This window comes from Oxyura jamaicensis, chromosome 15 (genome assembly GCF_011077185.1).
Source record: "Oxyura jamaicensis isolate SHBP4307 breed ruddy duck chromosome 15, BPBGC_Ojam_1.0, whole genome shotgun sequence".
Classification (NCBI taxonomy): domain Eukaryota; kingdom Metazoa; phylum Chordata; class Aves; order Anseriformes; family Anatidae; genus Oxyura; species Oxyura jamaicensis.
In genome coordinates, this window is record NC_048907.1 from 2,373,277 (window position 1) to 2,395,772 (window position 22,496).

General features: G+C 43.6%; 1 protein-coding gene across 1 annotated transcript; it reads left to right on the forward strand.

Moving 5' to 3' along the window:
• The first annotated feature begins 93 nt into the window (after positions 1-93).
• On the forward strand, positions 94-22,360 carry PPTC7 (protein phosphatase targeting COQ7). Its single transcript, XM_035340488.1, has 6 exons — positions 94-437; positions 9,951-10,130; positions 12,800-12,998; positions 15,177-15,300; positions 17,295-17,424; positions 18,725-22,360. The coding sequence occupies exons 1-6, from the start codon at positions 236-238 to the stop codon at positions 18,781-18,783; spliced, it is 894 nt and encodes a 297-aa protein (XP_035196379.1). The 5' UTR covers positions 94-235; the 3' UTR covers positions 18,784-22,360.
• The last annotated feature ends 136 nt before the right edge of the window (positions 22,361-22,496 follow it).

Genomic DNA, 22,496 nt, shown 5'->3' on the forward strand with positions numbered 1-22,496 from the left:
GGGGGGAGTGTGAGGGGCCGGGCCCGGGAGAGCCGGGGCGAGGTGAAGCCGGCGTGAGGAGAACTGAGGAGAAAACTGAGGAGAAGTGAGGAGAACGGAGCCGGGCCGAGCCCAGCCGGCCGCTGGGGGGAAGGAAGGAAGGCTGGCTCGCTGCGGCGGCCGCTCGCAGGGCAGGAGGCGGCTCCGCCGGTGGCTCCCCGCCGTGGTGGCCCTGGGCTGCTGGGCGCCCCGCGCCATGTTCTCGGTGCTGTCCTACGGCAGGCTGGTGGCCCGGGCGGTGCTGGGCGGCCTCTCGCAGACCGACTCCCGCGATTACAGCCTGGTGACGGCCAGCTGCGGCTTCGGCAAAGATTTCCGCAAGGGCATCCTCAAGAAAGGCATGTGCTACGGGGATGACGCCTGCTTCGTGGCCAGGCACCGCTCGGCTGATGTGCTCGGTGAGTCTGGGGGGGGCACCGGGGGGCACCGGGCCCAGCCGCACGCGTGGCGGCCGTGGCGCAGCTGGGCCGCGGACAAAGGGACGCAGCCCGGCCTCGATTGCCATCGCTGTGTTACTGACTCTTACGTTTTATGAGCCGAGTCTCTTCTTCTCGGGTCAGGTGCTTTGGTGTCTGCACGGTTCCTGCCAAAAAGGTGATCCTGATCAAGCTGCCTAAATGGACGCTTTCTTCTGAATTCTGAAACGTAGGAAAGCATGAGGCTTCTGGTCATGCTCCTTTCTTCCCATTCTCTCTTTCTCATACTCTGTGGCCCCCTTTCTCAGCACGCCGCTGGCACGAGGTGGTGCGAAGGCCAGGAGCCTAGGCCCTGCCTTTCACCTGTAGCTGGCTGCCAGGCCTGGTGGTTCCCAAGGCCAGAGAAACTCTTTCCAATGCCTTTCACTCTCTTTGTCTCCCTAAAACCTCGGCCAGCTCCATGTGGCATTTGCATTTCCATGTAAAAGATCACTGAATCATGAGCTTCCTTATTCCAGCGCGTGCCGTGTCCTTGTCAAGTGAAAGGCAAAGTGACATTGAGACTGGTTTCAAATGTCAAACTTCGGTTTCGGTGTTTGCTGTGTCCTGATTGCTTGCTCTGGTTTGGGCTCATCTGTAAAATGAATCCTAACCAGTTCAAATTTTTACAGGTGGTGGATAATAGTAGATAATCAACGGAATCTGTAGTTCATGAGCGGTGTTGCCTTTGACAGTGCTTGACCTTTCTCCTGTGCAGTCAAGGTTGAATTTGGCTGACACTCTGGAAAAGTTAGCTTTTCAGCGACATTCACCACAATTTTGACATTAAAATAAAAAACTTTTTTTTTTTTTTCCTGTCACTTTAAATTAAAAAATGGTGGGGTTGCTCTGCAGTGCCTCCTGACCTGACAGTGTCTGGGGAGTCTTTGGAACCCAGTGCTGTCACTGTAACTTGCTTGCCATTTAATGTAGATGAAACATTTTTATCAGGAAGCTGTAGCTGGCTGCTAGGTAACAGTATTGCCGGTTATTCTGAAGGGAGCTGATACTCTAACGGTGATGCTGCAGCTCTCCAGGAGGTGTGGGAAACCCCCTGATGCGTGTAGACATCCTGCATCGTTTCTCGTGCCTGTCCCAAAGGAACTTTTTCCATTAAAATCAGCTGTTGGGCAGCAGTACTCCAGCATGTGACCCAGGCTGGCTGCCTGAGAGCTCTTACTAGGCCAGCCCTGTTAAATAGCTCAGCAATTGGTATCTGCCCTTAAGAGAAATGCAGAGCATGCTTTACGCATAGATGGACTCTTTGCACGGGGAAGAGAGTGGATTTAGACCCTTCTGATAGGGTTTAGGGTTTTTGGCCATATTTGGCAGTTACCATATGTGGACCTACAGCTTGTTGTGTCTTCCCGCTGGAATCAGCAGAGAGTTGCGTGGTTGAGTTTGTCTTTGCATTAATTTTCATGGCAACTTGGTAACAAACAGCTATAACTCTGCTTAAGGATCAAACAGCAGACAGCTTCGTACTAGAATGTCTAGTATCAAGAAGAGAGTTTAAAAAAGCTGCCCTCTCCCTGTGAAGCTATTTTCACGTTCCTTATTGCTTTTCTAGTATTAACGTGTACCACTAAACCAAAACCACTGGGTATTCTGCAAGCATTAACACCCAGGATGTTTTTTGATGCAAACTAACTTGATGCTTTGTCTTTCTCAGTAGTTCTTAAGCTCCTGGACGTAGCAGTTTTCCCCTTGTTTCTGCCATTACTGTCATCTCTTTGCTCTCCCTTTCTCACCAAATCTTCAACCAAAGGATTTTCAGCACCGGCGTTTTCCTGCCCTCGATTCCTCTTGCTCTCATTGCCAATCTGAGGCTCCTTAATTTTTTTCGTGTGCGTGTGTGAGCCTCATAAATCCTGTACTAACTTTATACTTGCCTAACTTTGCCCCTCAGCAAAACTACCAGGGCTGAACCTCCCTGAAGCTTTACAAGCTTCGTTTTTTCGGTATTAGTTTAATGAAGAGGTCAAGCGGTTTTAGCGAAAGTGAATTCTGGGTGCAATAATACTTGTAGAGAAAAGTAAATGTCAGGCGTACCGCTTGGAGTTAGGAGTCATCAGTGACCACGCTGTACCAGGTAATGGATTTAAAACTCTTCTGTGCCCGTCTTTTCCAGAATCAATATATGAAAGGCATGCCTGTGTGGGATGGGTGATGGGTGTGGTGTTCCAGGGAAAGAGCTACTCCCAGTCACTTGGCATGAGCGATTGCTTGGGCATTCATTTTCTTAGGTCAAACAAAAGTTGACTAGGGCTGGAGAGGCAGCCTGTTTGTAGAAGATACAACAATGCCAAGCACTTCTTTTGTTTTCTGTGTACTGCATGGTCTAAAGGTTGAAAATGCAAGTGTCTTCTAGTCTGTCCTTAGCCTTTCACTGTAAGAATAGAAGACTTACGAAGGTGCTTGTTATTTCAAGATGTTAAAGGCTTGATAAGGCCTGTTACGGGTGTGCTTGGAGCCTTGGGTCTTTGTCTCTTTGACTTCTTGCCGGTATGTACCTGTTCAATTTGCATGTTTCTTCCCATCCTTAGCTTGGGGAGGAATAAGAAACTCAAATCCCTGGTGTTTCCTTTGGGATCACTCCAAGAAAAGGAAATAGTTTTTCTGTTAATGTTAATCTCTGGAGCTTCATGATTCAGGCCTGCATTTGCTTCCTGCTGCTGCTTGTACCTTTCTGTGTTCTCTGTTAGTGTCTTTCGTCCAGACCCTCAGAAAGCTACAGACCGACAAGATCAAAATACTGAAATATCTTCCTGACCTGGCAGACATTTCTGAACCTGTTCACACCTGGAACCTCGCCTCTGTAACTTCCAAGAATATCAGTGTTTTTCAAAGCTGAAGAACTTTTCAGAAACTGACACCTTTCTTTCTTTCTGATTAGATATGAGTAGAGTTCTTGGTGCAGAGGGAGTAAAATTTGACTTGTGAAAGTGAACTTTAAAAAACGTTTCACTTACTTAACCAAGCAAGCTTCGGCAGTTAATAAATGTTGAGCTCTTTCATGCTTGTGATCTTTTTCTGCTGTTGGGATCTGTCTTTTCTTGCTTATTCCTGCCTTATCAGGCTCCCCATCTCTTTACTATTTTTTAATGGATTTTCCAAAGTGTGTGACTCATTACTGAAACGTTACAGCAACCAGTGTGCATCTCGTGACAGCATCACTTCTAGAGTGTCTGCTGGGCAGGAGTTTGGGTGTAGCCTGTGTGACTTGACGACTCTTCCAAACTATTTCTGTCCCGCAGTAGTAGGAAAAAACTCTTTGGCAGCAGAGTGCTGTTTGTCCACCGCGAGTTAAAGTTTGGCAGCTGTTCTATCTGCTGCAAATCTTGATTTTTTTGGGGGGGAGAAGGGGGAAATGGGGGGCCGGAACTCTGAACTGAAAGGAATGGCATCGTATCTGAAAATCGAGTTTGTCCTGGGAGGTATGTAAACCTCTAGAGCGATGAAGCCCCCAGAATATTTTTAGTCTTGCTGTTGTCGAGAAAAGTAAACTGCAAAATGTAAAAGGATTTGTAGATGAAATGTCAGTGTTGTCTGGGCAACTACAGAGGAAGAAGGGATTCTTCCTCTGGTGCCTGAAGGTCACGTAAGACTACGTTAAGTGGTTTATTTGGTGTTGTACCTGTTAAAGAGATTGCTGCTTGAACTTAGGACACTAAAGGAGGCAAGTGGCCTGCTTGTTTCAGAGTGCTGTCTTACCTCCTCTCTTGGGAGAACTCGAGGCGTTTTAGAGGGTTTAATCAGTGATTTGGAAAAAGAATTGTATGTGTCATAATAATCCAAACTATTTTTTAACATGAGGAAAAATATTGTCATTTGTAGAGAAACCAGAGGTTACTGAGAAACATCCCCACTAACAGTCACACTGCTTGACTTGTCAGGGCAGCTAATCCAAATGTCAGCAGAGCTGTTCTTGAGTAGCATTTAACAGAACCTCTCAGAAATGTAGCAGCTCGCTTTCTGAGAATGCAACTAAAATCTGATTATTCCAACAGATTATGTACCATGACTTTCCTTTGGTTCATCTGCACGACTGATTCTGTGAGCCTGAAATTACCGGGGCTGCGAGCCCTTTGGAGACTGGCTGATGCCTGTGCTGTGCTACCTGTCCCTTTCCAGCACTTAAATGCGAACTGCCAGGAGCAGCTCAGCTACAAAGCAGTGTTTTGGGGTTGCTCAACACCTTGGGAGGTCGAGCAGTTCTGGCTGTGGAGGGAAGTTTTTACAGAACTCTGAGATAAAATACCAGTTTTTTAACTGACAAAATCCGCTGAGCAGATCCTCTATAATGCTCAAAAGCCACTGATCAGATTTCTCAAGACTCGAATACAAGAGGTGGGAGAGAGATAGCTGGTAAAAACCTGTTTCCTGAACAGCTGTGTGTTGTAGCAGGAAAAAAATGATGTAAGAACTGCTGCTTTTTCTTGGAAGTAGGTGCACAATGCAATGCTTTCAGTTTCCCCTTCAGTCTGTGCTTCAACTTCTCGCTTTGCCTCTTGCTTTGTGTTCCTCCTGATTGCCTGGCCGTTTATTCTTCCAGTACCTTTGTAGTTAATGCAAGGGTGGTTAAGGACTAGTATGACTTTTAAAATATATGATGTGGGTAAGGACCTTTTCCTTTTGTAACTAGCTACCAGCCTCACGCAACCTGCCTTTGGGGATTTGTATTCAGCCAGGTTATTTCTTTGTCTGAACTAAAGGGGGGTGCTGGAGGAAGAGCCACCACTTCCTTGGCTGTAACACGGTGACCCCATACGGGTGATCCCGTACGCGCTGCCAGTGACACTGCCGGGGAGGTGAGTGCTGGGTCTGGGCACGTGACCGCCTTTGGGTGGAGAGCCTGGCTGGCTGCGGGACTTACCGGTCACTGATAAAACAAGAAATCTTACCGGGTTATCTCGATTCTGATGTGTTGACAAGTATTAGATGCTGTATTTCAAACTTGGGCAGTGCAGCAGATTGGGCTTTGTTACCATTTTTGTCTGTCTTCTGTATCTGATGCGCGATAATTCCAGTTGCAGAAATAGACCCTTCTGATGTTCTTTATCGGTGATTCATCGCTAATTCAGGTAAGGCTCTCAAGAAACTTAAAGTTCAGCAGGATGAGTGGGACATCTTAAAAGTTAATTGTCTTTTCATGCAAAGGCAGTTCCCAATGGCACGCTTGTGCCTGCCTGGTGCTTCCATGTGCTCGTTCTTCTTAGCTGTGAGGCAATATTTTGAAATTTTCTGAGAGATTTTTGGGACAGGGTGATACTTTTGGCTTCTGGCTGTGGGCAGCTTAGTTTGCCGGCCAGCCAGGACTTCCACTTGTAAAGCTCTTTCTGTTAAGCAGTTTGATTAATGTCATGGTTTTGTTCTCAACTCCAAGCTTGTGGCGTTTTTATTTGCTCTGAATGAGACAGAACATCTGGATCTGACATAAAATAAAGCATAAGTCAGCGTGCAGTGAAGAGCCCGTATTGCCAGTCTCAGCACTCCCTGGCTGCTCCTGGGCTTCTGCAGCTAACCCTACACGGGGCTGACAGTCAAAACATTCCATTTGCATTTCAGCTGGTGTTTTATCCCGGGTGCTTTTAGCATTTCAAAAGCTTTTTTATCAAATTTCCATGCCGGTATCTTCACGTGCTCAGTTTCAGCACTGCAGCGTCAGTCAGCGTGCCTTGTCCTGAAGCTTTGTTACAACTTTCCCTGTCCCCATGTACGACTCCTTAGGAGGCTCAGGAGGTGGTTTTGGGGCTGACACGTGCGGCCCGTGTTTAATCTGGCAGCAGTGGTTGTGTATTTTCCAGCAGAAGGCGATGAAGTTGCCGAGTTAACTCTCACTGACTCTGGGAGGTCTCTGTAATCTCGTTAACTACTGGAGAAGCGCGTTGGAAGTAATTTATTGTGAAATTTTCAATGGCTTTATTTACAGTGGTTGTTCATCTAGCCACAGGCATTTCACTATCTCCTGTGGATGTTTGTGTACTTACTCACTGCATAGGCTTAAGCAGGGAATATCCAAATAAATATTTTGTATAAAGTTTTCTGATTTACTGAATATCTTAGAAAAATCAAAGATTTTACACAGTTCAATTTCTGTAATTCTTCTTTCAGCCATGCAGTTTGTTTTAAATACCCGGCGATTTGTATTTCCTAAGCTGGGTGAGTTAAATGTGGATATTGGAAGATAATACTTACTTTTTGGTGGTGAAATGTAAGAAAATCAAAATCTGAGTAACTTCTTTTACTTGGTAGAACAATGACTATTTAGAATTTTTCCTTTTTTGTTTTTCCTTCTATTAACACAAAGCTGCTCTACGTGAGCACAGCCTAGCATCGTTTCTTGTTGGTAATGCTGCTGGTGTAGGTACCCATGAATTGATAAAGGGAAGGTGATAAAGGAAAGAACAAGCTAGGATGTAGGAACTGGTCCACTTCTGTGAGTCACATTTTCAGTTTTTGTTCAGTTTTCTCGTGTACTTCTGATCCGTGTTTGCTGTGTGTCAAATCTCACAAAGTTTTTTTTCAAACTGTATTTTCAGTTGTGTTTTTCAGTAGCAGTGTATTTAAAAGTCACATCCTCCTTTCCCATAAAATCAGTCAGTTCATATTGAGAATTTAAAGACACTTTATTTAAAAGCCATGCTGAAGGGAGGTCCTGATGGCAGTGGCGATCCCTGGCTCGGTGCCCGAGCAGGAGGAAGTGGCTGCCTGCTCGGGCAGCGTTCGTGCACCGTGCTCCAGGAGCCAACAAGGTCACAGCTTAAATGAAACGAACAGACCTGTCTTTTAGAAGTGCAGTAAAAAACCAAACTGCAGAAACTCCACGTTGGCCGACTTGGTTGAGGATGAGTAGTTGATGGCAGCGGTGAAGTGCTGAGGAGGTGGTGAGAGCTCAAGTGCAGGCCTGCTCTGCTCCCGTGCCGAGATGGGGAAGGAACACGGCCACGACTGTCTCCTTGCTTCTTACATGGACGCTCTGCTCCCCTAAGAGCGGTGCGAAGCCAAGTCAGCACCTCCTGGTGGACTGCCAGTTTGGGAAGGCAGCGTCAGGATGCTCTGCCGGCTGTTCGTAGCTTCTAGAAGGCAGGAAGGAAGGCAGGCAGAGCTGCTGCGGGGCTCGGGACAGTGTGAAGTGTGCTGCCATGAGTATGGATTCAGGTTTCCTGCCTGAAGTGAGCAAAGAAGACTAAGTGGCATGCTCTTATTTTCACTTTAAAATTGAAGTAGGCTTTGATGATTAACCTCACCAGGTGCTTCCTCTGGTGACTTGCTTTCCTGCACTGTATACCAATGCTCTGGTGTTTCTGTAAAGCATTTCCAAAGAAGACTAAAGCCAAGATGGCTTACTGAGCGTTTGAGGGAACTCCATAACGTTTCACGAGCTTGTTCTGTAACAACCTGAGGAACCGAAAGCAGTTTCTGGACAGTAGCTGTCAAACCCTGCCGTTTTGGTTAACCCCGTTAAGCCTGTCCCTGAAGTGATGCTTGCTGTAATCAGCTAGCGAAGTTACAGCAGGATTGTGCTCATCTTAAGGGGAAAAAAGCTGCTCATGTGGTGGCTTAATGTAAAGCAAGCACTGTCACCCAAACTGATGCTCGGTTGCTATTTCAAGTTGTAGGTCAGAGAGGGAACAGTTTTCTTGTTGATCTCTTACTCCAGGGTTGTTTGAGGGCAGCAGAAAGCACAGGTTTAATGCAGCATTAACCTGGAGCTGCGGGCCCAGGGAAGGCAGGCTGGTTTGGTCAGGCATCGCGGGGAAGCCAGGAAGCTTTAGCACCAGCTTCATTCCAAGGACTGCTCCGGAGAGGGGAGCTCAGGGACCTGCCTTCCTGCTCTGTTCTTCTAAGAAAGCGACCGGACAAAGCAGGTGTCCAAAAGGTTGTGCACTATTTTTGGGAGAAATCTGATTAATGTTGATAGGCTGTTGAGAATCTGGATGTAACCTCCTGTCAGATTAGAGCCGCTCTTGGCATGAACTCTAAACCTTCCGTCTCAGTTTCAGATGGTGACCAACGTGAAGGGCATTTATAGATGAGGCAAACTGAGTTTTACCACTTCGGTCACATTTTTATGCCTTTGCTAATTGTGGTTTTCTTTCTGATACCTTTCTTCAGCACCATCTGAGCTCTGAGACTGGCTTATCACGCCTTTATCATGAACACACTGTTTTAGCTTTACTTCCCTGCAGAAGCCTGGGCTGGAAGTGGCCAGTCCCTTATGTGCTGAAGATCAAAAAGATTTTGGAAAAAAAAAAAACAGAAATATTTTGCTCTCATAAATAGTACTTCATGCTTCAAGCAGCATTTTAACTTTAGCATTAAAGCTGACTGAAGAAGTTCAAAATATTGAAGCCACATGGGCAGCAGAATATCACTTACTGTCACTGGTCACAGTAGATTAAAAAAAGGAAGACAAAGCCCCATGCGAGCCCACAATACTTGCCACAAGTGTTGGAACAGGACAATTAAACCACATTTTTTTTCTGATGGCCACTTACAGTATCTACTGTGTCGCTCCCGACCCGGTTCAGGAGTTTCATCTGTTGCAGTATTTGTCTGACATGCCCAAACTGATTTTCCTCTGTGTATGAGAAAGCAAAAGCACTTTTCTTGCTCTTATTTCCACTGGTGATGGCATCAAACCACTATGAACATAAGCACGGTGATCGATCCGCCTGTTCATCCTAACCATGTCGTGTGCATCTTCAATATTTGCCTCTGGCTACTCAGAATCTTCCGAAACTTCTGCAGAATTGGTTGGGTTTTCTGATGTCTGCGCTATTTTGAATGACAATGGAAATTGGTGGGACCACGATCAGTTTTCATTCTCTTTCCTGGCTAGAGTTTCAAGCTACAAACTCCTTGCAGACATAGGTCCTAGCACTGTGTTGGTTTGTCTGTTGTTGCTTTATTTATTTTTAATGGAGATACAGTTTCTGCAGAAATGGATATTGCTAACTAGGAAAACGTTATCTTTCCTGTGGGCAGGAGGCTTGAGGAGAAACTTCGGGGCGTTGAATAGTGGGGAAGATCTTTATCGTTTCAATCCTATTAAAAAATCTTAATGACCTTCACATTTAAAACTAATCATCGCTCTTTTCTTCCCTTTTAATGGGCTAACCAAAGGTTAATATGATTGAATTCCTTCCAAAATTCCACATCAGTTTTTCTTCTAGTGAAGTCAGCCGTCTCCTTGTGAAGTTCTCATCATTTGACTTGTGCCTTCTCTTAACAATTCTGATGGTATATAGAGCTTTGTCTAGTAGCTGATGTCAGAAGTTATCTTAAAAATGCTCAGTAATTTATTTCCCTTAATCAAAATTTATTTTCAAGCAGGTGCTGTGTCCCGCCTTTTAGATACTGAATGCCATTAAGTGATGTCAAAAACTAAAAACCTCATTTTGGAAACCATTTCTGTTCATACACCACCTGATTTCTGTTTTGTTTTTCCAGGGGTAGCAGATGGTGTCGGTGGCTGGAGAGACTACGGGGTTGACCCTTCTCAATTCTCAGGGACTCTAATGCGAACATGTGAACGTTTAGTGAAAGAAGGACGGTTTGTTCCAAGTAATCCTGTCGGGATTCTCACTGCAGGTTATTGTGAGCTGCTGCAGAACAAAGTACCTTTGCTTGGTAAGAGAGCAGAAACACGTGAATTGGATGCGTTGTACTTAAATATCTGCTTATGTACTTAAATACCTACATACATCTGTATAAAAATATATTTATGTAAAATACAGAATGTTGAAGTCTTTGTGTGTGAAGGGTGGCAATTCACCGATGCTTTACAGAGTTTGAAAAATGAGTTTGGCAGGAGAGCATGCTATGGCACGCACTCCTTATATAAATAGCTCTTCTTCATTGAAACCTCGTCAGGGTTGTTTGTGGCTTTTTGTTTAAGCTGTGCAAGTAAAAATGTTTTCTGATGATGGCTGGATGTTGTTCTACTCGCTCCTTGCCATGCTGCTCCTGTTGCCTTTTATGTCCAACGAACTTTAAACCTAACAGCCTGACTTAAATAATTTATATCCTATGATCACTGATACCCTGGATTTTTTATAATCCTTTGCAGGGGAATCATTACAGATTTTTTCTGAAAGCAAACAAAAGTAGATGCTTAGCATGTCCTCTGTCAAACTTGATTTGAGGCAGTGCTTCCAGCTGCCTGGGAATGGTGAACAGACAGGGAGGCAAAGCGTGGCCTCAGCTGACAACCTTGAAAACGGAACACGTTTCTAAAGGGCGGGTGACCTCTTACGCACCAAGAGAGTGTTACCCTGTGTGATATGCATGCTTCTCACCTGACCTTAAACTCCTCTGCCAGAAGAGCGCTGCGTAAGCTATATTTAGCTCCTCTGCTGAGCTTAGGAACAGATGTTCTTGCATTATATGCCCAAAGAATAGGTTCAAATCTCAGGAGTGACCTTACGTGTCACCAAAATAGCAGTGGTGGTAAATTCCATCAGGAATTTGCGTGTCTGATAGTGCTCATTCGTGCAAGGCAGATGCAGCTGGAAGCAACCCCCAAAGTGGGCCGCTGGTGAGAGCTCTCAGCGCTCCCTGCAGACGGAGGCAGCCCCGCTCGGCTTGACCTTTCGAGGTCTGAAACGCGGCGTATGCTGAGTCACAAGATCTGCATTCCGCACGTGGCCTCCTGGTTACACTGTGCTAATACAGTTAAAATGTGAAACTAATGATCCTCAGTGCTTCTCCTGGAAGAAATTACCGCTACCAAGAGCAGTATTTTTAGAGGTATTAAAAAAAAAGCACCTCTGGAGCTGCCACAGTAACGAGCAGTTAGAATTTAGTTGAAATAAAGTGGAGGGAGACGACTTCATTAGGGAGGATTCATTAGGCATGAACTCTTCCTTCCTGTTGTGCTTTGTCTTGATATTTGGTTCATCAGAATTGAATCTAGCAAATGATTTTTAAAATAAGACTGAAGTGGGAGGAAATTGTGCCATTTATTTAAAAGCTGTTCTTATCATTGCAGAGCAATCTTGGATGGTGTCATAGATGAAATATGAATCTTTCCTTAAGTACTGCTTTGACTTGCCATTCACCAAGGGCGGAGAAGGTCCTGTGTATTCTCTAGAGAACAAATTAAGTGCAGGGTTTTACGGGGAACTCCCTGGACTAGAGGTGAAACATCCAGAACAGGTGATGCCTAGGGCTAGCTGGACTCGTCTTGTAGGCAAGCCTGATCATACATTTAGCTCATCATAAATAAGTCTGTGGTCAGTCCGAGACACAGATGTGCTTGGAAACTTGGGCTGGAAGAGCATTAGGATAGAAGATGAACCAGAAAACTGTTAGCGGATGGCAGAGGGAATTCTGATGGAGGTAGTTCAAAGTCAAGAAGAAATGCTGTAGCTGTACTTCACGCTCTTCAGGGATTAAAGTTCTTCGGGTGGTGGTGCTCCTATTGGCAGAAATTGATCTCTGTTTTCTGTGAAGGACTTAGACAGTGTATGGGTATCTCTGCTGTGCAGTTATTTCTGTGGCTTGCCACCAAAGTTGACGGCTACCTCTCTGTGAAGGAATCGAGAACGTTGTGGTGCCTGCAGGCATGGCTGGGGTAACACGGGGTATGGTTGACAAGTAGACACGTTTCCGTTCTTCCTTTAATCTGGAACAGGATTTGTCTCCTAAATATGTTTTCTTTAGACTTGTGGAGTTAGTGCCCTGAACACTTGACGGGATTATTATTTTTTTCAAACAAAGAAGGTAGCTCTGCAGAGCCAGGCTGTAGTGAAAAGTGTGTTCATGTTCTGACAAGAATAATGGAATGCTATCTGAAACTGCTTGCAACCAAGTATTTAATTGCAGTGTTTTATTTACAGCGGGGGAGAGAAAATGTGCGGAGAACACCTAGCATTGTGTGGATGCTACTGGAATTCTCTTAAGGCTTGCAGAATTTCAGTATTATAGGTGATTTCTGTAAATCCAGTCTTACAGCAGAATGTGCTGACATATGTTGGGATGGAAAAGTGTAAATGAAGTGGAACAAAACAGGTATTTGTCAGCATAGCGTGTTTACCAAAATCAAAGCCAGAAAAGGAAGTTCTATAGAAGATCATAAAGATCATAGCTTCTTGCAAAGATTTATAGCATTTTGTTGTTTTTAGTGTGTGTATAATATATGCTTTTTTTTTTTTTTTTCATTAATGATAATAATTTCCATTTATCCTGATCTCTAAGCTTTGATAAATACCTGAATAGTTGGACTATGACTGAAGTCAGTGAAGGAATAAGGGCTTTCTACAAGGCTCACTCCAGTTACGCATTCTGTTTGCTTGCAGGAAGCAGTACAGCTTGTATAGTAGTTCTGGACAGAACAAGTCATCGTTTACATACAGCCAACTTGGGAGATTCTGGATTTTTGGTAGTCAGAGGAGGAGAAGTAGTACATCGTTCTGATGAACAGCAGCATTACTTCAACACTCCGTTCCAACTGTCAATAGCTCCACCAGAAGCAGAAGGAGTTGTCTTAAGTGACAGGTAAGAAGGGAGAAGATACTAAATTTTTAATCTGTGTACGTGATCAGCTCTCAAAAGGTTGTGGCTTTACTGTCTCAAGAGCTCCTTGTATAATGCAGCACAGCATGTGGGATTTAAATGTGCCCAAGCAAAGGTTCTTATACCTGCCCTCTTGTCTTTAAGGTACCTTAAACACTTCTTACTGTGTACTTAATAAATTTTGTAAGCTGTTGCACAGTCAAAATGTATTGGGTTTGTGCTTATTCATTCAATATAGCGTGTTCCTGTAGCTTTTGGAATGCACCAGGCACGTTCAGATCCATGGAACGACTGCACAATGGAGCTGCTACAGTAAAGGCTGCAGCAGGTGGTTGCGCTGACCGTCCTGCACGAGAGTGGATTGTCTTATCAGCAGCTTTCCTTCCCAGTCCCTGTCTGTGCTCTCCTGAGACTGGTTTGGAGTACGCTAATTTAGATATCTTGGCAGTGAGGTAGCAAGTGCTTGAAGAATAGAGCAGAGGGACATGTGACTGTAACTCGTGTTTCCAAGTCGCTGTGTTTCTAGCAGCATATTGTATTTGACCAAAACGAGCAAAACTCTTGTTTGGCGGAACACCAAGCTGGGAAATGAGAGTAATAGGCAAGGACAATCTGTTCACAGAAATGAGTTGTTTCAAAGACAGACTTGTACTTGTGTCTTCCCCTAAGAATGTCAGGCTGATAAAATCCTGTGACTGCGTGAAGTCTAAGCAGTAAAATAAAATAAGGCAAAGAGAAAAATATGCTTTCAAATACGTATTAAAATACAGTTCTCAAATCAATGGTTATACAGTCATTAAAGTGATATCCTTCTTCTAAGTACAGAAAGATGATAAAAGGATCTTACAAGAGAGACCACAGTAAACAGAGAAAGCAACTTAATTTTTTGATTTTTAAATCTCAAGGCTTAGGCCTTAAGGGTTGTAACTTCTAATGCCAAAATGGCTCTCTTTGAAAAGGTTGCTTGAAAGCTGTTGAAACACCTGATCGTTCTTGCATGTGGCTTTGTTACTTCATCGTAAGGCTGCAGGGAGGAAACCAGTGTAAAACCCTGAAATTAGAATCCTTCAATAATCTAGCCTCTTTATTAGGCCAGAATTAAATGATAGTTTGGAGTTCCAGAACTATTAAAATCTTAATAGTTCTGGAAATTCAGTGTCTTGTTCAAAAAATAGCACAAGGGTAGTTGATAACGTGATAATGTCCAGTGGAAGTCAGGAAAGCAAAGTAATCTGAGTCATCCCACATTAAGGAAAGTGCGAGATAAATGAGCTCCCACACTTCAGGTCTGAATCATGATTATAGCTTTCTGGCTAGTTTCTGCGCTGTTCTTGACATTAATTAGTACTTGTGCTTGTTGTCTAAATGCTTCTCTGGTATTTTTTTAATTCATTGTCCCAGTTACATGCTTAAATTTGGCTACATAAGGGGATAGGCAGGCAATCTTAACTCTAACCTTGTTGAAGGTGCACAGCAAAAGGGCTGCTTTCCTCAGCTGATTTCTGGCATAGCCAAGTGGCATGGCATGCAATCATTCCTGCCCTTAAAAGATCTGTGAAGAATCCTTAAAAATGAAGGTTTTGTAACTACATTGATTCTGAGAATTGGATTCTGCAGCAGCATTCATGGCCACTATGGATATTTTCTGCTGTAATGTATTAAATGTAAGTAGACCGAGCAGCTGTGGTCTCCTGCTAGTGACTTCCAGACATGCTTCATGTTCCGCTGCAATAGAAAGTGATTCAGAATCCTTAAGTGGCTTGGCCGTTCTGTTAGGAATTGTCCTCTCAAGTACAGCTCTCGTACATGTTGAAGATGGGCGAGAAGGAAGCCCTCAACTGCCATTCCACTTAATGGTTTCCATGGAGACACTTGTGAAGCGGATTAGTTTGCAGGATTGTTCATCTGGGAATTGTAAATGCAAGTCCTTTGTGTAATAGCTGGAACATTACCTGTTTGCAATCACAGATCTTTTGTTGTAGCTTTCTTGACAAGCTATCCTGGTGCAAAAGCTCCACAGTTGGTGATTATTTCTTTCCTTTCTAGCAAAACATGTAACAATAGCGAATTACAAAAGCTGTTAATGTGCTGGGCTGACATTGCTTGGTGCCTTAGTGAAAGCTGGAGGCCATTTCGTTGACATACCTGTCATTTTCACAGCCCTGATGCTGCCGATAGTACTTCCTTTGACGTCCAACTCGGAGACATTATTTTGACTGCGACAGACGGACTGTTTGACAACATGCCTGACTACATGATCCTGCAGGAATTAAAAAAGCTGAAAGTAAGTGTGCGTGTACGTTCTGAATCTCGCATCTTCTGCCCTCGTCATCCCTCGCTGTCACTACCAGTTCTTTCTGAGCACATAGCTTTGTGTTATGTGTGAAAGACCCACCACAGTGCTGCCGTTTGGAGACGTACCAGCCAACACCACGTGTGAGCAGGGATGGTGACCCCAAAGTGCCGTCTCCTGAACCCGCACCCGGGCTGAATGTAGAAGCAGCAACGTTGGCAGAAGTTTCCAGAGTAACAGCCAGGAACATGTCACGGACGGGTGCGACGCGAGGGAGACACTGGGGGGATAGGGAGAGGTGTTCAGCAGCGGGCACTGCCCTTGGCTAACTGCTCACACGCCGCATTTTATCTGCGCTTGCAGGTTGTAGATGACATACATGAAAATACAGCGATCTCTTTTGGGCCGTTGGGTGGGTGGGGTGAGGCATGTATTTAAACAATTCGGAGGTTTTCTGAGGACTTACAAAACAGCAATTCTAAAGTAATCCGAGCTGTCCGAAGTGTGGGTTGTGTGTGTGTGCGTGGAACATTTTGAACGTTCTGATAACAAAAATTTGCAGCGACTTTTCCAGATTAGTCACCACAACTACTTGTTTTAAACAGGAAAAATACATTAAACTCTTTTAGCTGGGAGAAGAGCGTTTAGCTCGAGGCTATTTACTTACAGAAAGGAAAGTGTACTTAGGAGGTATCAATATGTATAACCTCCCCGGGGAAACTTATTTTGATGTTATGAAATGCAAATAAGCCTGTGTAGAATTACAGTGTGGTTTTAAAAATACTTTGCCTGCCCTTATCCTGCAGGTACATAACCGAGAGGTGGTGTCAGACAGGGAATGGGTCTTTGCAGGCAAAATGTCTGAGGCCTCTGTCTGTATTCGAGGTAGACTCTTGTGTTTCCCCTCTCTGCAGCCCCTTACTGCTTTGTCTTGGTGCGATGCTCAGGTCTGACATTGAGAAGCGTGTCGCTGTGCTTTGGAGCGGAGCGTGGGATTCTGTGATCATGCCACAGCACAAGCTGTCGCGGGCTTTAACCTGGGTAGTGAAGGCACAGCAGTGCCGAGGATGTGTCAGCATGCTGCCGTGGTTTGAAGGGACCGGTTTGCTAGTCTCTGACCTGCGTGGCTGTTATTTAGGCTGTAGCTGCAGCACACTTCTGCTTGCAGTACGCCCACCTTCCCTTCCCTGCGCAGACAGCCGGGTAGCCTGGTGTGTGCCGGAGATGAAATTCTCTTCTGGAAAAAAACTGAGCTCCACCTATTGGCGTATTTGGGAAAGGCACCGAAGTTTTCTGTGGGGTGGGGAGTTCAGCCAAAAGTTAATCGTGTAAGACCCTGCTAAGTCCCCAGGCTGCAGGGAAGACTTTCTGAAATGACAATGCCGCGTCATGTTGGCCTGAGTAAGAAAAATACTGGAGTAAAGCAACAGAGGTACTGGGGAAAAAATAAAAGATGTGAAATGCCATCTGTAAAAAGGTCAGTCTCTTGTTAAATTATTTCTCATCTGTCGTTCAAAGTGCTCCTTCCTCCCCCAGGCATGCTCTTGTTGATTTGGACAGGAGACTCAGAATTAAGACTCCAGTCAAGGTGTAAAACGTACTTAATTCAGCTGAGCCTACTTTGTGAGGGAAAAACAGCTCTTTCAGGGAGAACTGTTAGTATTAGCTATCCAATCTGGTTCCCTAAGGTGAGACTGTTTAATCTATTTTAAATCTTAGTCTTCTGAACTCTAAATGCAACAAATGATCCAAAAAAACGAGTCTTACAGCTGCTGGTCTAGGCTGCAGTTGTGAGGATTTGCAGTTCTAACCCCAGTTTATTAACCCGAAGACAAGGTTAGGCTTCCATTTGGAACAGAAGGTGATAACCAGAGCCCTATTCCGCGAGAGAGGGCAGTCAGGGATCTGCAAAACCAACGTGCACCAGCGAAACAACTAGTGGTAGATTTCCTTTTAAGAATAAGCTTTGTTTCTCATTAATTTAGAATTCCAACTACGAGAGCATACAGCAGACTGCGAGAAGTATTGCTGAGCAAGCTCACGAGCTGGCATATGATCCCACTTACATGTCACCGTTTGCACAGTTCGCATGTGACAATGGATTGAATGTGAGAGGTAAGATATTTTCTCCCCTCCTCCTCCCACTCTTGCTATCTTGAAGAAATCTTAAGCAAAGTTCTGTTCCCAAATCCGATAGGAGAAGCGCTAAGAAATGCGGTTGGCAGCAGAGCGCCAATCTAGCACTCCTGGCTTGGCAAGGACCCCAGCTCCTGACGCAGGTCATCCCAGGCCCCAGCTAATCAGAAGCCTCCTGTGGGGAAGTAGCTGGAACGCAGAGAACTCTGCACTGATTTTTCTTTTTTATGGTTTAATCTAATACGTACGCTCTTGGCCCGAGAACCCAGCCTGATACAAATTCTCCCGGCTCCCAGGAGAACTGCACTTGACCTGTTCCTAGGATTTGTGTGTGGGTGTGGGGTGTTTTGTTGTTAGTGTTTTTTTAAAGTTTCCTATTCTTGATGCATTTTAGTTGAGATTCTGCCCACTGTTTGTTGGATTTTTGTTGTTCTTTCTGACCCTTGTACCGTTAGTGTGTCAGTCCTGATCTCTGTTGGTTCTATTGCCTGTGCTCTAGAAAGGTACTAGCACCTGGCAGAGTCCTAACAACCTTTTTTTATTTATTTTTTTAAATAAGATGTTCTCATTTTTGTTTCAAGAGGGTAGGTAGGATTTCCTGCAACACCCCAAACACCTTTCATAAAGGTAGATGGTGGTTTTACAGCTCAGGCTCCTTGTACAAAGCCCACTCATTCAGTAACGAATCTTCTGAGTCCAGAGAACTCGTTTGACCTTCTCGGTACCAAAATACCCCTGTGAGCTATTTCTGTAGAATTTGACTGCTGTAGCTACTGAGTTTTGAGAAGTGATTATCGAAAGGGTTAAGTAGCTTTTAGAAGGATGTAGAATCATTAAGGTTGGAGAAGACCTCGGAGATCATGCTGGAGAAGATGCTAGAGGTGTGTGATTTTACAGTCAGTTCCTGAGATGCTTCCTGACTGCAGCTTGCCTGTAACAAAACAAAGACAGGTGTTTTTTTTGTAGATTTTTTCCTCACATATGATTTAAAAAAAAAGGCTTTCTGCTCTACTGGCTGACAATGATGTCCTGGGTTCTGTGCACCTTCTATTAGTTTATGGTCTCACTATTGCTTAAAAGGAGAGAGCTTTTTTTAGGAAATGTTATTGCTCCCCTCAGTTGTACAGCTGAGAGGAAGCAGAGTTCTTGTGTCTACACAACACATTTTTTGCATATTTAAACCAGTTTCCCAAGAGCTTTCCGCGGGGGAACATGACAGGCTATAGGAAGACAACCCGGTGTGGTTTGACATAATAGTTTTATTCTTTCCATATTGCAGGGGGAAAACCAGACGACATCACCGTCCTTCTTTCTATTGTAGCCGAGTACACAGACTGATCTGCCGAGTGCCAGCTTCTGCTGTTTTCATTATCCCCGAGCTCCTCGCTTCACACGTACGGTTTCCTGCTGGCAGGATTGCTTTCTTCCTTTGCAGCTGATCTCAGCAGCCAGTTTTCGAGCTCGTTGCCTGTCTTGAGACACAACTGAAATCCTTGTTAAGAACCACTCTCGTAGTACACTGGTCTTTGTCTGCCAGCAAGAAATGAAGAAGTTCAAGGCTTGAAGCATGTCTTTCAGAGCTTAGTAATTGTCCGTAAAAGGGGGAGGATCAATCCCATATCCTTACTGCATTTGAAATGTGACTTACTTTCAGATGAGTAGAATTGGTTTATCATCTTTCAAATTAGATTCAATAGATAAAACCTCTACAGGAGGGCATATTATTCTCTCTACTAGAAACGTTCACTGTTCATTAAAGGGTATGTTGCAGAACACAGTTTCATAAGCATAGTCTTGTTACAGTGATAGCTGAAGTTTTGTGTTCCTAAGTTCTGGTTTTCAGGAGATTTATAACTGCTGTAAACTTTTTGCTCTTGCCATACATGGTGTCAGCCTAGGAGCCTTTTCTAGTACAAAATTTCAAAAACATACTTAGGTCAAGTTATATGGATGCAAATGTGTTGTGATTTCAGGTGCTTAACTGTGATCTTAAAAGTTCTGCAGATCATTCGTCCATAATGGGCCTGATATCTGGATGTTTTGGCTGTGGATAACTTTTTTTTTAAAAGAAAAACTTATAATTCTTGTCTCAAGAAGCCAAGATGGTCAAAGTTGAGATCCTTGGAGCATTTTAACCCATCTCACCAGCACAGGATGACATGGCGTAAATGCTACAGTGGGAGGCTGCACAAAGAACAGATCAGCCTCAACTCTGAACATCTTCACTTTTGGTGGATAACTTTGTTGTTAACTAAAATGATTTGTGTTAATATTGCCACTCTTGCTTGTGTAGAACAGCACATGCTGGACCAGTCTAAGCCCAGCTGATCCTTGTATTCCTGGCTCTCAACCACGCACCTCTTTGCTTATGCTGTGGCAGCAGCAGTAAGTACGTAAATGGAAACTATTAATGAATAATCAGCAAAACTTACATTTCAGTAACTAAAGTTTAGGGTTTTCAGAATGAACCTTAATGATGTTTACAGTTATCTAACAGCCACTCTGCAATATGACATTTCCTTTTGAATTACAGTAGCTCACAATTGTTCCCCCTGTTCCAGCAAGCTTTCCTTTCTTTTCCGAGGTTCATACAGATAGCTGATAGCTGTAAAGATATATATATTTTTGGTCAGTTTTTCATTAACTTTTTTGCTGGTAGAAGAGTATGTAGAATAAATTAAAGCCATGTTTTTATATATATAAAAAGTCGGGTAATGTTGATGTTTAGGTGAGTGCAGTTAAACTTGGTCAGTAAGTAATCTTACCTGCTCTCAAAAGGAGATTTTTACTACCTGGTTTATTGTATTAAAACTGTTTAAGTTTGAGGTTACCTCAACTTGTTTAAAGAATTTTTGTGGACTTGTACTGTATATTTGCGTAACTATGTCAAGCTTTTATTTAAGATCATTTAACATGTACCATGTACATGTCATTTTACTATATTTCAATGCATCGTGCTTGTAACAGGCATTTCATTTATAGTAAGAATAAGTGATTAATTTGGAAGCTCTTCAGTAATTTATCTGCTATTCCTAAATTGGCGTAATGTTAGCTCTCTATTTTAAATCACCTTGTAATTACTTGTCAAAATGCCTTAACTACCCTGACTTGACCAAAATACTATTTTGGTGAGGGTACGGGGAGGATTCTATTAATGAAGAAAAATTACTTAGTTTCGCGATACACGGAGCAGTGAGTGGTGAATAACTTTGCACAAATTGTCAGTCCTTGTTTTTTTTAAAACTGAACAAGCTGTATCTAGCTGTCTCGTTAGAAGGAATGTATTCATGCTGCAGTATAGGGCTTTCTTTCTAGCATTTGGGAGGGGTGCTGCTCTCTCAAATCTGGGTATCTTTACGTTGTATTCTCCAGTATTTACTCTCGTGTTTCTTTATTAGAGCTGATTTGATCAATTATTCTTTCCCTTGAACTCACCTTAAAACAACGCCCTTGTAGACCTGACCGTTTTGCACTCTGACCCCTTGCTCTCAGTACGCTCGTGCCCAGCCTTCATTATTTTTTCCCCCCACTTTGTAGAAGTACAAATTGAGAAACGTTTGCGGATCAGATAAATGAGTATGGCAAAGGTGCTTACCCCCGAGTGAGATGTTGCATGCGCTGTACTCTGCCTCTGCTGGTCCGGGGTCTGGAACCCTGGATCGGGGAGATTCTGCCACCTTCTCAGAAGCTAAACTGTGCCGCCTGGTGGGTTTGAGTCTACGCCTTGCTGTCTGTGTTAAAGCAGTTCTTAGCTAAGCAGTATCTATAAAGCCATTTGCCTCATATCACGTCATGATTTTTTTTTAATAAAGAACAAATTTGGATTTTAATTTACAAATCATGAGCTTATCCCTCACTGGACACACCAAAGACCAGTAAAGCTTATAGCTTTTCCATCTGTTTATAAAGCAATACTGTATTATAAAGAATCGATATTTTTATCACATGCTTGTTTTTGTTTTTGTTCTTAAGATGTGCACTCTAAACATATCAAACCTAATTTCTTCCTATGAACTTAAGCTGTCTGCGCACAACAAATTTTTTGGAAGAGGGAACGACAGGGCCCATACTATCAAAATAACTTTAAATGATGCATGAAGCAGTAACACTTCCTAGGAATTAGATTATTGTGACTATTCATGAGAGGAACGTACAAAGAAAGGTGTTCTGTGTAATGGAAACACGCTTGAAGGGAGAACAGGCTGACTTTCAGCTGCTGCCGAAGGTTTCTGTTAGCTGTCAGGAGCTGGTTGGTAGGGAGCAGCGATCTGAAGGAGAAGAGATTCTTAGATACCAGTAACCTACGGTACCGCGTCAGGTAATAGTGCTTGCGGGAGTTGGGATTTCTGCAGCAGTGTTACTGGGTATTTGGGTGAAAAAGGGCTAAGATGTGGTGAATTGGAAAACTCTGTGGATCTGTGCTACTTTTATGGCTATCTTTGGGAGACCTACAGCATACAGTTTCCCTCTAAATTTGCTTTCTTTGTGTTTCGAAAGAAGGTACGGCAGATAATAGGAGGGAAGAAAAAGATTTTGGGACCAGACAGTTAAGACTGAGTAAGGGAGAGGGGAGACGTGAAGGTCTAGCAAAGCTGTAAAGTATTTTGTGATGGAATCTCCATCTCTTGTAATGGACATCCTTTCTCCAGGAAGGAACCAGACTTTGTGTGTGTATGTAGAAAACGACTGTATGAAGTAGTTCTTGCAAAGATAGCTGAAGTAATGAAGCAAATCTGAGTCTGTATCTAATGAGGATGCTTTTTTGTTGTTGTTAAAATGAGACTATCATCTATGCTTACGTAAGAGGCAATTATGTGAATTTCATGTCTGAGGTATAACTTATGCAGGAATAGTTCTGTAAATACATTTAAATGAATTGTAAAGATATTTAATAAATATAGTATTTATACTAAAATGTGTTTTTTAAAGTAAAGTTGACTGCAAAAAATCTGTTCGTTGCTGCAGTGACGTTGCTGGTAGCACAGAGCTGCCCAGCCACCACTTCTGGAGGTGTTTGGCTCTCGTTCGGAGCTCTGCGGTGTCCTCAAATC

Coding starts and splice junctions, on each gene's coding strand:
- PPTC7 (XM_035340488.1), top strand. CDS start 236: ATGTTCTCGGTGCTGTCCTACGGCAGGCTGGTGGCCCGGGCGGTGCTG. Junction 10,131..12,799: donor GAACAAAGTACCTTTGCTTG/GTAAGAGAGCAG, acceptor GTTTGCTTGCAG/GAAGCAGTACAGCTTGTATA. Junction 17,425..18,724: donor CAATGGATTGAATGTGAGAG/GTAAGATATTTT, acceptor TCCATATTGCAG/GGGGAAAACCAGACGACATC.